The 17,215-nt window shown below is 52.2% G+C and overlaps 2 protein-coding genes across 2 annotated transcripts; both read left to right on the top strand.

Moving 5' to 3' along the window:
• Positions 1 to 674: 674 nt before the first annotated feature.
• Positions 675 to 2,422, top strand: LOC138733489 (cyclin-dependent kinase 4 inhibitor B-like). Its single transcript, XM_069880682.1, has 2 exons — positions 675 to 827; positions 2,087 to 2,422. The coding sequence occupies exons 1-2, from the start codon at positions 684 to 686 to the stop codon at positions 2,420 to 2,422; spliced, it is 480 nt and encodes a 159-aa protein (XP_069736783.1). The 5' UTR covers positions 675 to 683.
• A 10,293-nt stretch (positions 2,423 to 12,715) lies between these two features.
• LOC138733218 (cyclin-dependent kinase 4 inhibitor B-like) lies at positions 12,716 to 16,776 on the top strand. Its single transcript, XM_069880238.1, has 2 exons — positions 12,716 to 12,859; positions 15,827 to 16,776. Exons 1-2 carry the CDS (start codon positions 12,716 to 12,718, stop codon positions 16,115 to 16,117), a joined length of 435 nt encoding a protein of 144 aa, XP_069736339.1. The 3' UTR covers positions 16,118 to 16,776.
• The last annotated feature ends 439 nt before the right edge of the window (positions 16,777 to 17,215 follow it).

The following is a 17,215-nucleotide window of genomic DNA, read 5'->3' as shown; positions in this document are numbered from 1 at the left end:
AGGAAGGAAGGAAGGAAGGAAGGAAGGAAGGAAGGAGGGAAGGAGGGAGGGAGGGAGGGAAGGAAGGAAGGAAGGAAGGAAGGAGGGAAGGAAGGAAGGAAGGAAGGGAGGGAGGGAGGAAGGAAGGAAAAGAGAGAGGCTTGCGTCTCCGTGCCGGCTCTCTGTGCCCGGGTGTCTGTGCCAGCTGAAGGAGCACAGAGGAGCTCTCGGTTCACCCTGGGAGAGAGGGAAAGGAGGGCGGCCCCCGGGTACCCGAGGGGTCTGGAGAGGGCAGGGAGGCAGGACCAGGGTCCACTCCCCTCCTCAAATCCCGCTCTCGTTTAACAAAGCCTTTGGCTGCCTTCGCTCCTACCCCTCCTCCCGCCCCTTGTCCTCGCAGGCCCAACTTAAGATGCCGCCGCCTCCCTTTAGGGGAGGACCGAGGGAAAAAGTGATAATAATAACAATGAAAAAGGACCAAAGAACGGAGGGCAGAGGGCAGGACGCGGCGACCCGCCGGGCTCGGCCGGCAGGGCGAGGCGGGGACGGGGCGGGACGGGGCGGGACGGGGCGGAGCGGCCCCGGCCGTGCGGAGATAAGCGGCGCCGGGAGCTGCGGTGTTGGAGACGGTCCCGCCGAGGCGGCTCCGGTCCGGGGTGCGGGGCCGGGGCCGTGGGGCGGCGGCGGCGGGTCCGGGCTCCGCCATGGGCCGGGCGCCCCCGGGAACCGATGCGGCGGACGAACTGGCCAACGCCGCCGCCCGCGGGGACCTGCGGCGCCTGGAGGAGCTGCTGGACGGCGCCGCCGACCCCAACGCCGTCAACTCCTTCGGCAGGACCCCCATCCAGGTAGGGAGCGAGCGGGGCGGCGGGGCGGACGCGCCACCGGCCGCTGTCGCCCCCCGACGGCAGCTGCCGGGGCCGCCGCGCCTCGCCTCTCGGGAGAGGAGAGAGGGAGGTCTGAACCCTAGCAGCCCTTGACTTTGTTTGAACCAGCTGAGGTAGGATGACTCAAAACCGAGAGCTTTAATGCTCGTCTCGCAATAAGCGCGCAATACAAAATAACCAGTCGCCTTTTCAGAAAGGGTTGCCCTTTGGTCATACCTCGTCTTCTGCCTTACACGTTTTTTGGTATTTTTCCTCTCCCTCACGGAGGAAAAAAGAGCGTGTTCACTGATTCTCGTGATATATTCACGGACCCTTAGGAGCGCAAGTACCCGGGTGCGGCAGATTTGCCCGGCAGACCCTGCAGGTACACAGCCCGCACTCCCCGTGGACATCAGCCCGCCTGTATTACATTTTACGGTCGCGTGAACGTGTAGATAGAGGTAGTGCCCGAGAAGCGATAAGTACTAGAGCCATAAAACCGAGTCAGTTTCCGAGGTAGTCCTGGCTAGCTTCTTGAATTTTCAAAATAAAACGAAACTGGTATAATCTGAGAAGCTGTGCTTAAGTTTTACAGCCAGTGCTTGCGAAACTGTCTCCTACAAAATGTCGGCGCAGCATTTCACCCAAAACACGCATATGATGCCGTCCTCCGGCGTGTTTGTTTCTGCACCTTTGCGCAGCCGGGATTTAGCCCCTGCGCCCAACTCGCTGGGGGAAAAGCGGCTGAGGAAACGGTGACCTCGAGGGGGAGGTCTCCGAGGATTTTGTTGCTGCGTCGGGCAGGGAAGTCAGGGTAAAAAAAATGCGTTTCCACTCTCTCCTGCGGGAAGCGCGGGCACCGCGCCGCAGGGAGGGCGGGATCCATGCGCAGCAGTGTCCCTTTGCCAAAATTCTTCCTGGAATTCTCCCCCTGGTGGGAGCGGGACGGCGGCAGACACGGGGACTCCCCATCCGCGCGGTTCCGCGGTGGCCGTCGCAGAGCGGTCCGGGACTCGCCCTCGGGGGGTTCGCCGGGAGAAGGGCGACCCCCGATCCTCGGTGTGTCCCCCACGTCCCGGTGCGGGCTCGCAATCCACGGCCCCGACGGGGCGCCCGCGGAAAAGGAGGGTTTCCCACGCTCGGCCTCGAGGCCTCCCGCGTGTTTTTTCCGCTCCTTTCCGCGGGCGATCCCCGCTCCCGCGGGTCCCCGGGGGCGGCGCTGACGCTGTCTCTCCCCGCAGGTGATGATGCTGGGCAGCCTGCGGGTGGCCGAGCTGCTGCTGCAGCGCGGAGCCGACCCGAACCGCCCCGACCCGCTCACCGGCTGCCTCCCGGCCCACGACGCAGCCCGCGCAGGGTTCCTGGAGACGCTCTCGGCGCTGCACCGGGCCGGGGCTCGCCTCGACCTGCCCGACGCCCGCGGCCGCCTCCCCCTCGACGTGGCGGCGGGCGGCCCCCGCGGAGCCGTCGCCCGCTACCTGCGGCACCCGCCGCCCCCGGCACCCGACGCCGACGCCGGGGAAACCGTCCCGGGCGTGGTGCCCGCGGGGAAGGCGAAGCGGAGCCGCCGCCGATAAACCCCCTCATCGCGCCTCCCTGCTCCGGTGCGTGAGGGGCCGGCGGGACGCGCACCGCTCCGCCCGCGCCCGTGTGCGATCCCCGCTCGGAGCCCCACGCCGTGCTCTGTTTTTTTCGCGTAAGGCACTAAATGCTGTGAAGAGAAATAAATACGAAGGAACGCCACCCCACCCACCCCCCCGCACAGATCATAGACTCATAGAATCACTAGGTTGGAAAGGACCTACTGGATCATCGAGTCCAACCATTCGTATCAAACACCAAACCATGCCCCTCAGCGCCTCATGAACCCGTGCCTTAAACACCTCCAGGGAAGGTGAATCAACCACCCTGGGCAGCCTGTTCCAGTGCCCAATGACCCTTTCTGTGAAGAATTTTTTCCTAATGTCCAGCCTGAACCTCTCCTGGCGGAGCTTGAGGCCATTCCCTCTCGTCCTGTCCCCTGTCACTTGGGAGAAGAGGCCAGCACCCTCCTCTCTACAACCTCCTTTCAGGTAGTTGTAGAGAGCAATGAGATCTCCCCTCAGCCTCCTCTTCTCCAGGCTAAACAACCCCAGCTCTCTCAGCCGCTCCTCCTAAGACCTGTTCTCCAGCCCCGTCACCAGCTTCGTTGTTCTTCTCTGGACTCGCTCCAGAGCCTCAACATCCTTCTTGTGCCTTGGATGGCACAAAAAACCCTTCATGTTTTGACGGGACGGCCTCTGGGGTCTCTGTTTATCCTCCCCCCGAGGCTCCCCGCTCTCTGTTCCCCCCGCTCCGCCTGAAGAGGGCGGGAGGGGCTCCGACCGGTCCCTGTTTGTTAAAATCCGGCTCCAAGGGCGCTGAAGAAGCCGATCCCTGCCGCTCCCTAGCGAAACCGGCCGGGACAGAGGGGGATTGACTCTTCCTAGTGCAATTGCAGCTTAGCAAATACCTTCTCAGCCCCTCGCGTGCGTGTCTGTGCACGGGCCCGCGGCGCGTCCGCGCTCTGCTCCTGGAGGATGTAAACACGGGACCTGGGAAAGAGCTGGAAGAGCTGTTTGTGCCTCTGCAAGCCCGATGCCGCCCTCGCTTGCAGTAACAGGAGTTTTACCGGCTTGCGGGTGACCTCCTCGAGTTACTGTAAGTTTACCGGTATTTTCGAGAAAGCGTGGGGGCTGCAAAACGAAGGGGGCGTAGAACTAAGAAAATAAAAAATCGTACATCCAAGCTCGGCCCCAGGGTTTCCCAGTTTGCTCGAAGATGGCGTGTTTGCTGAAGAAACAAGCGTTTGCAAGCGGCTGTGCTGCCGGGGCGTGGATCCATCACCCGGGAGCAGCGGGGGAGCTCTGCGCTCCTTCCCCAGCGCAAATCCCAGCGCGAAAAAATGCCCGCAGGAATTCAGGGAGAAAAAAAATTGCCCTTTCGTTTTGCACTCCTACTGAGTATCCAACTCCTAGGTATTTCATGTGCAGACATTAAAAGTTATATATACATATATATATACACAGTTTTATACAATGTATCTTTCATTACCAAATAATTTAATATTATGCATGTTTTATAATTCCTTAATATGAGCTTGTACACTGTTCAATATGTAGTTATGCCATTTATGTACATAACACATCTATGTAATACCCATATAAAATATGTACTATGCATATATAAACTATTATGATTATGCACCAAGCCTACGTATTTGTTTTCAATTATTTTTCTATATAATATGTTTTTGTTTAGTAATAACTATATTATACACATTTAGAACATATACAGCTTATTATATTTAGTCTATATTAGTGCTTCTTTAGTATAAGAACGCCTGCAATACTATTTTATATGTATCCTTAAATAGAAAATATATAAAATCACAACACGCAACGATAACACCTTACGAAATAGTACCATTTTCTGTCTTAGTACGTGGCATAGCCACAAGCCAAGAAGCGCCCTGAGCACACAGCAGCCTAGAGCCTGTATTCCCTGTCCAAGGGAATCGACATGGACCTGGGACCAGACACGGAGGGAGGGTAAGGCTGGAGCCGGAGTGGTCTCTTTGCAGGAGAATTAAGATTCTGATAGACTAAGCTCCCAAAATTAGTTAGAATGGAATTCCTGTTTTAAAAAGTTTTCTCCAAGAGCCAGAATTTGATTTAAAATTTTGAGTATTTCTATTGCGGCTTATGAAAAAAAAAACCAAACCACAAACACAACAATATTAATTATAATAATCATGATATCCACTGATAAAATAGTCCAGGAAATATCAGGCTTTCCTGAGTGACCACAGAGAACGAACAGAACGCGCCTCCAGCCCCTGGGTGCCCAGTCGGTGCGGAGTAGCCGCGGGTGCGGAGCCAGGACCGAGGCGGGGGACACTCACCCCGTGGGAGCGGTGGCTCTTGGAGATTCCACGGGCGCCTTCCCTTCTACTAGGAGCGCCGGCTCCAGGGCTTGGAGGCGTCCCTGGAAAGAGGAATAGTAAATTGTTAGCAACAAACTGCAGCTGCAGCCCGGCGTTGCGAGGGAGCCCAGAGAGGCTTTAGGTTTAACGCGGCAGGCAAGGAGAGGTTTTTATCGGTGATATCGCAGAATAATCGAGTGCGCGCACACAGACACAGGGGCAGGCGCCCCCCGGCCCTCTGCAGCGCGGTGGGAGCCGCGGAATGCCTGCCGGCGATGGGGGGAGTCGAAAAGAAAAATAAGAGAATGAAGCGTCTCTCGAAGAGCCGCTTTCATTTCGAAATGGCTGTTTTCAGTCACCCGTTTCCCAGGCTTGAAATCGGGCTTGGTCTGGGAGAAACCGGTACAGACTCTTCTTTATCAGCCTGGCTGTCAGGGTCACTCCGCGCCCAGGCAGAAAGAGGAAACCTGCACCGGCGTCGTGGCTGTTTGTCCAGCCGAGAGAAGGAGCTGTTTGCTACGGAGCTACATGCGCCTGTAGTCGCCGGTGTTCCGCTTCCCCTCTCCAGACCTTCCCGCCGGCTCCCTGCGGTCCCTGCGCGCCCGCGGCTCCGCGCCCAGCCCGGAGGGTCCCCCCGCACCGGCCACGGCTCCCGCGGGACCCTGACCCGCGCCCCGCACCGAGGTACCGAGGGGCAGAGGGGCTCCCTGGGCGGGAGGCAGCGGGGCTCCCCCCATCGCCGCTCAGAGAGCCCGTCGGGGGCCTCAGCACCGGCTGTCGGGGGGTCTCAGCACCGGCTGTCGGGGGGGGTCTCAGTACTGGCTATCGAGGGGGTCTCAGCACCGGTTGTCGGGGGCCTCAGCACTGGCTGTCGGGGGGGGCTCGGCACTGGCTGTCGGGGGGGGGCTCGGCACTGGCTGTCGGGGGGGTCTCAGTACTGGCTATCGAGGGGTTCTCAGCGTTGGCTATCGAGGGGGGCTCGGCACTGGCTGTCGGGGGGCTCGGCACTGGCTGTCGGGGGGCTCAACTCTGGCTATCGAGGGGCTCAGAACCGCCTGTCGGGGGGCTCGGCACTGGCTATCGAGGGGGGCTCGGCACCACCTGTCGGGGGGCTCTGCACCCCTCTGTCCGTCCCCGAGGCGGTGCGAGCGGGTTGATCCCGGTTTTTTCGCTCTCCCCCGCTGCTTCCCCCCCACCCGCACCCGCGCTCCGCAACCTCACCCCGCAACCCGAAAACAGCGCGGTCCGGCACGGCGGATCACGGCCGGGGAGAGGGTCGGGGGGGCAGGAAACGATTAATTACCAGTTTCGGTTACCGGCGCGAAGAGACGAGATCCGCTTTTTTTTTTTTTTTTTAGTGTTTTTTTTTTTTTCGCTCAACAACGGCCCCGCGTCGCGTTCAAATGACCATGTGACGGGTCGCCTGTTGTTTTAAAGCGGCAGGGATCCGCTAGCTGCCTCCCGAAACCGACCGGCAAGGAAAAGAAAAAAAAAAAGCAAACCAACCCAAAACACAGCGAAAAAAAAAAATTATAAAACCGCGCCCCCAGCGAGCGGAGCGGGAGGCGGCGTGTTTGGAGGGGACAGAGGAGCAGGGGAGGGGGGGGCGGGGGGGGGGCAGGCACGGACGTGTCGCCGAGGCTTGGTTTGAAAGCCGGGGAGCGCCCTGCGATTGGCCGGTCCCCGCGGCCGCTCGGTGCGGGCGCTCCCCGGGGCGACCCGGTGGGAGGGGAGAGGAGGCGGTGATCCTCCTCCCCCCCCCCATCATCCCATCCCATCCCCCGCCGGGCCTCCTCCGGCAGCTCTCGAGGCGGGAGCCATCATGATGGGAGGCGTTTAGTTGGGGGGGGGGGCGAAACGGGGAGTCGAAATTAGTCAAACGGAAAAGACAAAAAAAAAAGAGAGAGAGAAAAAAAAAAAAAAAGAAAATGTTCTCCAATGAATGGAGGGTGAGAGGGCCGGTTCGGCGGCGGGGCCCCGCGGGGAGGTATTTGTAGCGCGGCGCAGAGGGCCCCCCCCCTCTCCCCGCCATGCCCCCCCGCATCAGGTGCACCGTGCGCTGCCGCCGCCGCCGCCGCTCCCTGCGCCGCGCGTGGGGCCTCGCGCGCCGCGTCCTGCGCCGCCTCCTCGGGGCCGCGGGCGCCGGGCCGGCCCCGCGCCTCGCGCTGCGCCTCGTGCTGCGGAGAGCGGCCCCCCGGGACCCCGCGCCAGGTACGGGATGGGGGGCTCCTCTCCTCTCCTCTCCTCTCCTCTCCTCTCCTCTCCTCTCCTCTCCTCTCCTCTCCTCTCCTCTCCTCTCCTCTCCTCTCCTCTCCTCTCCTCTCCTCTCCTCTCCTCTCCTCTCCTCTCCTCTCCTCTCCTCTCCTCTCCTCTCCTCTCCTCTCCTCTCCTCTCCTCTCCTCTCCTCTCCGCTCCGCTCCGCTCCGCTCCGCTCCGCTCCCTTCATTTTTGCTCCTCTCCTCTCCTCTCCTCTCCCTTCATTTTTGCTCCTCTCCTCTCCCTTCATTTTTGCTCCTCTCCTCTCCTCTCCCTTCATTTTTGCTCCTCTCCTCTCCTCTCCTCTCCCTTCATTTTTGCTCCTCTCCTCTCCTCTCCCTTCATTTTTGCTCCTCTCCTCTCCCTTCATTTTTGCTTCTCTCCTCTCCTCTCCCTTCATTTTTGCTTCTCTCCTCTTTATTCCTTTCTTTTCTTTCCCCACATTTTCTTTTCCTTTTAAAACACAATAGGAAGCGACACGTTCTTGAAAAATTACTGTATCTTACTTAACTTGTGTCTGCCCTTTTTTTTCCTTTAAGAAGTTTTTCTTTTGGTTTTCTCTGTGGCTAAGGTAGAAAAAATGAACCCACCGCCTCGTAGCAATACTTGCAGACAGTTCCTTACGAACAAGGAACAGAACTGTAGCTCTGAAGAGAGAAAATGGCCACTGTTTTCTGACTGTGCTTTACTTTCCACTATTTTAAGTGTCAGCGAGGTGCAGTGGCCTGCTTTGCCTTCCCTCGCTGTCATATAAACATAAACAATAAGGGTCAGAGTGGCCAAGCAGCCTCAGAAAGAGCGATTAAAATACACACGAATAGAGAACCTTGAAATACATCGAGGTTAAGGTGCTTTTAGAATTTTCCCCGGCTGCAGACTGCAAATTCGGATTGTTGTAGACACACACAGCACAGCTTAGGCCTCAATCATTACACAAAACTAAGCAGAGGATGAAAACCAAAGCGAATATTAAGTTTTATGTGTATTTGAGGATTGTTCTGAAAAATCCTCATAAAGGATCATTAGAGGGGTCCACAACCTCTTCTGATCCAGAGCACAGACTGGAGAAAAGCAGAGGCAGGAGGAAAAGAAAGTGTAAATATTTGCCTGAAAATATCTACATAAATAGAAACTTTATGTATATTTATATGTATAAAACTGTAAACCCTTTAAACTACAGGACTCCAGGTGTGGAGTGCTTTCAGCACTTTTTGATCATCGAATGTGGGGAGACACTGTGTGTGCGTGTGTGTATATAAAAAAAAAACAAACACAAAAAAAAACCCAGAAAAAAAAATGTAGGTTCCTTGTTACCCTCAAATCCCTCCTTTCTTGCATTTTTACTAGGCCTATTTTTTTTTTTAATTTTCACTAAATGGAGGAAAAAGAAACTGTAAATTCTCCCTGACCTGACATGCAAAATCTTGAGTATAAAACATAGGTGTGAATGTGTTGATTATCTTGAAGCATATTCTCTGTAGCAAGGACAAAACACTCTCGTGAATCAGACAGTGGCAATTCTTTTCTCTTTGTTTCCAGAGCTGCTGCAAACGCTGCTACTCCCCCCCTTATTTCCCCTCCCCAGCTTTTAATCGGGGAAATGCAGTTCTAAAATGCCCGTTAGGTCTGGAACAGTCACTTAAATGTGCTGAAAGTCTGATTCTGAAGAGGCCAGTGAGACGTCAAACAAGAGTGTGTGTTTAAAAAAAAAAGGATGAAATTTTTTCTTTTGCCTAACTCTATCCCCTCTGTAGTGGGATGTCGCAACATTACAGTCAAAAAAAGTACATTTTGGCACCTCGGAGACAGCAAACTGCGAATTTGTGGTATTTTGTGGCACAATCTGCTGGGGGAGGGTGGCTTCATTGTCGTACTAGATAAAAATCTGTTTCGCGGAGGGGGGGTCGAAATAAGTACGGAAATAAAAAGAAAACAGCTCTTTTTCCTGTTTAGAGAGATGGATTCTGTTCTCAAGCTTTGTTCAAAATTAAATTACTTGACGAAATAAATGAACAAAGAAAAATTTAACTCTCCTCGAGCAGTTTTAGAGAGAGACTTCCACTGAAACAGCTTCTAAACCCCGAGTGGGTCCGAGACCGGGGCCGACTCTGAAAAACTGTGTGATGGAGGCGGCCCGACATCTACCCACCCGGGGGGTGACACGTTTCTCCGGCAGCATCTAAACCTATGGGAGATTTTATTTGTTTTACCTTTTGTGCGCGTGTGCCTCCACTTTGCTATTTGGTTTTCGACGAAGGGGGTATTTTGCCTGAGGACTAACTACCTTTTGTGAACTTCTAGGTGGGTATCCAGGGTCGTTAGGTCGTTTTACTTTCCACCGGCTCCATAACCCGAAGCCAGGGAGAGAAATAATATCCAACTACATTTTTTTTTCTGGAAGTTTTTTAAAGAAAAGTAATAAAATATCTAGGGATATTCACAGCTATTAAGGGCAGCATATTACGCTCAGAAATGCAATCTGCGCGATTTTATAATGCGTATTTTGGAAAAAGAAACCAAACTACTTATTCTTTATTATTGCAGGCTGCCGGGTTGGGGGGGTTGTTTGTTTTCCTTCTGTTTTATTGATGTTGTTGTCGTTTTTATGTTCAAAAGAAACCCCAATGGCACAACATCTAGAGTTCTAAAATTAAGGAGATACATTTTCCTGTTCTTACCCAATATGTGTAATCAGAATAAATATATTTGCAAATACGCAGACATTCTGAGCTGAAGAGTAGAAGGATACTGTTCAACTATTCCTATTAATTGTTCTTAACTCCAGACTTCTGTCTTCCCTCACCCGTAATTATAAATCGGGGTACTTGCATGCAACCTCTCCATTACACCCTCCACCCCTGCCTGTTGTGAGCCTTTTTCACCTATTTAGAGGTGAAAATATCCTAATATTATGTTGTCTATTGTTTATCTCTTTGTTTTAATTAGTTAACCCCTAGAGATATTTCCAAAATATTTGTTAGAAGTAAAATAATTCAGGTAAATATTTAAAAATATTTATACATTGTTTATTTATTTATTTATGTTAGAATTTATGTACTTGCTGAGCTTTGAGCAGGGAGTAAGACGACTGCTTTTGGTAACTGAAAACGAACTTTTCCGTCCTGTATGCCATTATTTTAACATCTCAGAGCAATTTGCGGGGTTGCTGCACTGTAGTATTAAAATGTATCTGTTTTCAGTGTCAAAGATGTGTATTGTTGAACAGTGACTTAAAAAAAAAGATAAATAAGACCAGAAATGTAAGATAGGGAGACTTAACATGGATGGATTTTGTTTGGAGAGGGTAATATTTTTGCAGTGAGGTTTGCTGGGGGAGATGGCGATTTCTCCTCCCCTCCCCGAGGTACGAGTGTGATACAAGGACCACTTTCAAAGCACTTTAGCGCAGGTTCGGCTGTTATTTCCCAGATTTCAGACGTGCCCATGTATTTTTATGTCTCGATTGATTCGAGGTCGTGTGTTGGTACCAGAATTATGCAAAACACAGTTTGCGTTTGTGGGGTGGGGAGTCGTGTGACTTAAAACCTTGTCAGTTTAATGGTCCAGAAGCTTGATAAGCGTTTTGGAGGGTCAGTAATCGTTAGTGAGGGACTGTATTTTTTGTTTGATGCTATTCTGCGATTCCATAGCTCTTAACAGACTTCAGCAGGGGTGGAGATCCAGGCAGGTCGGTTCCTCTAGTAACACCTTCACTTACGAATATGCTGATGTGCGAGTGTATGATTTATGTATATATATATATTTGCTTATGTGTTCACAAAAAGACACATATACATTTATTTATACACACAGAGAGATGCATAAAATCCACTACCAGTACATGTTTCACTGAAAGTAAGATTAGTCAGCGATGAGGCACAACCCTGCCGAGCCTCACTGTTCATCCGAAGTTTTAAAACAACTGACATAAGTGACCAAGGAGGTTTTATCTTTTATTTAATGAGCGCATGAAGGGCTGGAGGGTGTTCTGCGGGCTGGGTGGGTGATCCTTTCCTCTTAGCTTCTTAGGCCTTAGGGACTCCTTAAAAAAAAAAACAAAAAAAACAAAAAAAAAACACAAAAAGAAAAAAACAAAACGAAACAACAAAAAAAACACCCACGACTTCTAAACTTTATTTGTTGATTTTTTAGTTTTTCGGTTTATTTTTATCACCCACTAGCCCTGGGCTCCGCTCTGCACCTTGCACCACAGCGGGTGCCTCCCAAGCCCCCTTCAAATGTTCCATCCTGCTCTTGGAGCACCGCTTTCCCCAGAAACGTCGCAGGGGATGCTCAGAAACTCTTCAAATTAGGAGATTTCAGTGAACCCCTAACTCGTCCACGCAGCGATATGTTTGTGCCTGTTTCTCCCTATCCAAGAAGGCCTCTGGCTTTCGGCCTTCCATAGACGTGGACATAAAATTGCCTTTTTCCCCTCTTTCTCCCAGGCGGGGCTGTTCGCGAGCCCGAGGTTAGTTGCCGAAGCGGATAAAGATGCACCCGCAATGCCAGCCCCGCTGCCGCGTGACCGCACCGGTTTTCTGCGCTTAAAAAGAAGAGATTAGGGAACTGACGCGGGGAGGGGAAACAACCCCCTAAAAGGCTTCCTTAAATCTGTTTTCTGTATCTGCTCCCTTCGCCGTCCGAGCTCGGCGGCGGCTCCGCAACGCGCCGCTCCCCGCGCGGCTCCGCGGGAATGCGGGATCCTTGGCTCCCGCTCCTCCCCCGCCCTCCCCGCGCATCTCTCCGCTCGGCCTGCCCCGCGGGGAGAACCAACCCCGGGAGCCGCGCAGCCCCCGCGCCGGGGCCTGTCCCTGAGTCCCCTCGACGGGGCGGTCGCTGGCGCGGGGTGTCCCGGGGCCCGCGGCGGGAGCTGCTGCCTCCAGGAGGGATGGAAAGGGGGGGGTGGAAAGCAGGGGGAGGAGTCAGGTGCTTCCTAGTTTGGAGGACGTTCCCGGAGGCAGGGCGAGACGCTGCCCCGGCGGGAGTTGTACCTTATCCCGGCTGAGCGCCGCCGCGGTTTTTTCTTCGGGAGAGGCTCCCGCAGGGCTGGGGTGAAGCCGCCCCCCTCCCTCCGAGCGCCACGGGGCGGATCACAGGCTTCCCGCGGGGAGGCGGACCCCAGCCCCACGGATCCGAAGGGCTCAGGGCTGGCCAGACCCCCGTCTCCCCCCTCGGGGGGTTGGGACAGAAAACAAATCCAGCCTTCTCACAAGAGCCCTTCTCTGCTCCCGTGTGTCCGTCCTCCCTCCCCCCCCCACGCCGCCTGCCTCCCGAAAGGTAACCGGGAGCCGCCCCGTCAGCCCGGAGAGGAGCCGTTTGTCGGTGGCGCCGCCCTCATAGCGCCCCCCACGACGTGGGGAGGGGTGGGGGGCGCCGGGCTGCATCCCTTCTCCCGTCCCCGTGCTTCTCCCGCACCGACGGCTCACTGGGAGGGCGCACCCCCGCGGGGGCCGGCGAGAAGCGGGGATCCGCTGCCCTCCCCCCCGGGGCCCGGGGTTGGGGGGGGATGCTCTGCCCCGCCCGGCGATGGGGAGGGGGCGGCCCGGGGCGGGTGGGGAGCCCGGGGGCGGCCGCTGCCTGCGGGGAGGAGGAGCCGCCGCGGTCCCGGGCCGGGGAGGCTGCGGAGCGTCCGTGCGGGAGGCGGCGGCGGCGGCGGCGGCGAGGGGCGATGGCGGAGCCCCCCGCGGCCGACAGCCCCAGCGACCGGCTGTGCAGCGCCGCCGCCCGCGGGGACCGCGAGGAGGTGCGGAGGCTGCTGGACGCGGGCGTGGATCCCAACGGGACCAACGCCTTCGGGAGGACCCCGCTCCAGGTACGCGGGGGGCCGGGCGGAGCGGGTCCCGCGGCCGCGCTGGGGGGGCGGGCTGCGGGGTTCGGAGGAGATTCTGTCGTTACCGTCGGGTCCGGCCGCGGCTGCCGGGACGCGCGTCCCCGGGAGCTCGCCCTCCCGCAGCTCCGAGCTGGAGGGGCAGCAAACGAATTACGCCGGAGGGTCCTGGAAGGGAGAATTCGGACCGCAAAATCCGCTTCCAGGCTTTCTTGGGGAGTTGGCTGCGCTCCTATCAGCTTCCCCTGTTTATTTGTTTGTTTAAAATACGGCCTTAATTGTTCTTTACCCCCCGAGAAATCGAAATGGCGTCCCTTGCTAGTCTTGTCGTGTCAAAGAACGAAATTGTCACCCGGTAGGAATCGTAGCTTGGAAGCTGGTATTTATTTGTAGTTGTCGCTATTACTAGTGGTATTCTTAATTTTCACGATTCATCGGTGGTGGCACTATTAATAGATAGATATTATCAGTGCCAGTGTGTAATGGAGTCGCTTCCCAGCTATTTTGAGAGCTGGAGGTGAGCTATGCTAATCGAAATACTTAAGCTGAAGGTTTTCAAATGCTTATTGAACGATTAATGAACTGTGACTCAGAGTTGCTTAATTTAAGCTTAGGTGTTGTGGAATTGTCCTTTGAGCCGCTTATTTAGTGATTCTGCTGCCAAGATGAACAGCCATTTTGGTCCTAGAATTTTATATGGAAAAGGAAATATTTTTTTCTAAATGAGGTTACTTGTAAAGGCACTAAGACATTTATTCGTTTTGTTTCTGTTGTAGGTTCAAGTTCCAGATGAAAAGGGGCTCAGATTTTCTGTGATTTTTGTCTTTTCCTCCCCTCATTTCAGAGTGAGACTAAGTTCTGTTTCCCTCACCAACACTTTGCAAAATGGCTGCCACTCTGACATGTGCACTTTCTTAATCTTTCTGAAAAACCTAGGCTTCACAGGCTAATTATTAAATAGATTATTAAATTATTAGTAATGAATTACTATATTTAATTATAATGTATTGATTATAATGTTATAATACTATAGTATTGTAATTAGAATATTTAATAACAACTTATTAAATTATCATAAATTATTTAATTTATAAACGTTTTTGCACTTCCATATGAATAAAAACAAATATTTGTAGTCCATTAGCGAACTCTTCTGAGAAAGCAAATAATGAAAAAACCCTACTGTCTCAAGATATTTTAGGTAGTGGTGAGTCTCTATTTATGGAGGTTTAAGTTCTGTTGAAACTTACCAGGAGAACGAGGGAAGTAGAAGATCAAGTGATATTTTATTTTGTTTGGTCCTGTTCGGTTCGGGTTTTTTGTTTGTTTTTTCACAAGCATGCGAGATGAGACCCTGCCAGAAGTTTCTGCTTTTGGTTTAGCTGCAGAGCGGCGTTAGGTTCAGCAGGAAAGTTTTGTGCCTTCCACGTGGGCGCCCTACAGCTCCCCTTCTTCCTGTGAGAAGCAGCAAAGGTTTAGCCAGAGCTGAGAGAGAGAGAGAAAAGGCTCGATCTGCGCTTCAGGATTGGGGAAATCACAGGAGGCATCGAAAAGAGTCAAATTCCTGCAAAAAAATCACTGCCCAGACGCCGTGCCTGTGCTTGCTGTTCTGTCAGCTGCTCTGCTCACCCTAGATCAGCAACAGGCTGAGGGCAAGGCTCCTCGGGGCCCTCAGAGTATACAAATGATGTATAGAGATAGTGCACCTGCGTATAGTGTGTGTACAGCGTGTGTGTATATATATATAGTGTATGTACTCACACATAATGATACAATAAATGGTACATACAAAAGGCATAAATGGTACATAGAAGTGGTATACAGAAAAGACAGAAATGGTATATAAAGGCAGTATATAGAAGAGCATAAATGGTATATAGAAGTGGTGTATATGAAAGGCATAATTTAATTGGTACACAAAAGCAGTATCTATAAAAGGCATAAATAGCACATAAAAGCATTTAATATTTAGTACATAGTATATATATATTATGTACTATGTATGTATAGTACATAGAACTAGTACATGTATATAGTATATAGTATATAGTATATAGTACATAGTATATAGTATATAGTATATAGTATATAGTATATAGTATATAGTATATGTATATAGTATATAGTACACTTACTACATATAGTACTTAGTGTATATATCTAGTACATGTATATAGTATATAGTACACTTACTACATATGGTACTTAGTATTTATATCTAGTAGATGTATATAGCACATAGTACACGTACTATACGTAGTATTTAGTGTATATATCTAGTACATGTATATAGTACATAGTACAGTTACTATATATGGTATATTGAACTAGTACATGAATGTAGTACATAGTATAAGTTCTATATATAGTAATAGAACTAGTACATGGGTATAGTACAAGTTCTATATATTGTACATATAACTAGTACATGGATAGAGTACAAGTTCTATATACAGTACATAGAACTAGTGCATGGATGTAGTACATAGTACAAATTCTATATAGAGTACGTAGAACTAGTGCATGGATATAGTACAAGTTCTATATACAGTAGCCAGAACTAGTGCATGGATATAGTACATAGTACACGTTCTATGTATAGTATTTAGTATATATATATCTAGCACACTTATATAATACACAGTACATGGACTATATATATAGTATGTACTCTATATACACAGTACATAAAAGTATGTACATAAAAGCATACGAAAGGCATACATATTGTGTATGTAAATGACGCAGATAATGTATTTAAGTAATATGCGTGTTTGTCACGCGGGACACGCTGCGCACCCACCACACACGCCACGGCGGGTATGGGCGATACGAAGCGCTCGACGGGGCGCACGGCGTGGAAGCGGCTCCGGGCGATGGTTTGATTTATCGCAGCGCATCCCCGGCCTGAGAAGCCCCCGGGGGCGGCGCTGACGCTGTCTCTCCCCGCAGGTGATGATGCTGGGCAGCCTGCGGGTGGCCGAGTTGCTGCTGCAGCGCGGAGCCGACCCGAACCGCCCCGACCCGCTCACCGGCTGCCTCCCGGCCCACGACGCAGCCCGCGCAGGGTTCCTGGAGACGCTCTCGGCGCTGCACCGGGCCGGGGCTCGCCTCGACCTGCCCGACGCCCGCGGCCGCCTCCCCCTCGACGTGGCGGCGGGCGGCCCCCGCGGAGCCGTCGCCCGCTACCTGCGGCACCCGCCGCCCCCGGCACCCGACACCGGAGACGCGGCTGAGCGCTGACACCCCCCGGAGGAGAGAACGGGAGCGAAAGAACCTCCAGTGAAAAGAATTCGTTCTTACTCCTCACAAACTCATCGATTCGCGAAAGAACGATGAGAATCGATGAGGTTCTGAGGAGTAAGAACGCTCGCCGCCCCGATCTTTCCACCAGATGCTTGTTTTTTTCTTCTTCTATTCATCGTCGCGTTTTAGTAGTAGTTTGCGATTATTTTACCTCGCGCTTTCACCCCTCCCCTTTACAAGTGTAACCCGCCTTCCGATCCTCTCCCCCTGCCACCCGTTTAGAAAGCCTTAAAACCTTCCATACCGATCGAGCTCACGATTTGGGGGCTGCTGTGAACGTTTTGCGCGGATGGGAAGGCTGCTCGAGTCAGGAGCCAATCGGTAATCGTATTTTTCAAACGGCTTTCCGGGTCTTTGAGCCAGCCATTTGAAAACAAAACAAAAAAAACCAAAACCAAATTAATTAGCCCGATTGTGAATTTGAATCCTTTAACATTCATTGCCTCCATTTTTCCCCTGCGAGATTCCATCCATCTACCCAATATTTGCGCTACTTCCCCGCGGCTACCATTCAACAGCAGAATATCGAAGAGAATGAGCTTCAAAATAAACAGCCCTTGTGTCCATCTATTAAATAGTTCTGCTTGCAGCGCTAATCGGTGTCGGGCGGTGTTATTTATTTTGGCTTTGTTCGTGGCTTACATATTTCAGTCAAAAACACCACGGAAAGTCCATTTCTCTATTCAGAACAACGTTTACAGGCAACAGGGAAGATCAACTGCTCTCCATTCCTCTGCATAACTTTACGATCCCTTTAAAAGCAGATTTTTTTTTTTTCTTTTCCTGCAGTATAAGGCACCATACTGTGCCTAAAGGCTATTTTTTCCCGATTCCAGTGTTTTCGTTGCCCATGCCAGCTTTGCCCAGTGTACAGATCAGGAAGAAGAAAGGCTCCAATGCCCTTCATTCCAGCTCTAGTTTACCAAGAAAAGGCTTTCTGCAGCTAATTGCTTTGAAATAGAAGGGGGAGGGAAAAATATCACTCTTCCCCCCGAAAACAAAAAGTTATTTCCTAGCACTTTGGGGACCAAATCG

This window comes from Phaenicophaeus curvirostris, chromosome Z, assembly GCF_032191515.1.
Source record: "Phaenicophaeus curvirostris isolate KB17595 chromosome Z, BPBGC_Pcur_1.0, whole genome shotgun sequence".
Lineage (NCBI taxonomy): Eukaryota > Metazoa > Chordata > Aves > Cuculiformes > Cuculidae > Phaenicophaeus > Phaenicophaeus curvirostris.
Note: the sequence above shows the minus strand (reverse complement) of the source record. Positions and strands in the feature narration are given on the sequence as shown.

Bases quoted from the DNA above. Each gene is read 5' to 3' on its own strand.
- LOC138733489 (XM_069880682.1), top strand. From the start codon at position 684: ATGGGCCGGGCGCCCCCGGGAACCGATGCGGCGGACGAACTGGCCAAC. The intron at 828-2,086 runs GTAGGGAGCGAG...CTCTCCCCGCAG, and splicing joins TCGGCAGGACCCCCATCCAG to GTGATGATGCTGGGCAGCCT.
- LOC138733218 (XM_069880238.1), top strand. From the start codon at position 12,716: ATGGCGGAGCCCCCCGCGGCCGACAGCCCCAGCGACCGGCTGTGCAGC. The intron at 12,860-15,826 runs GTACGCGGGGGG...CTCTCCCCGCAG, and splicing joins TCGGGAGGACCCCGCTCCAG to GTGATGATGCTGGGCAGCCT.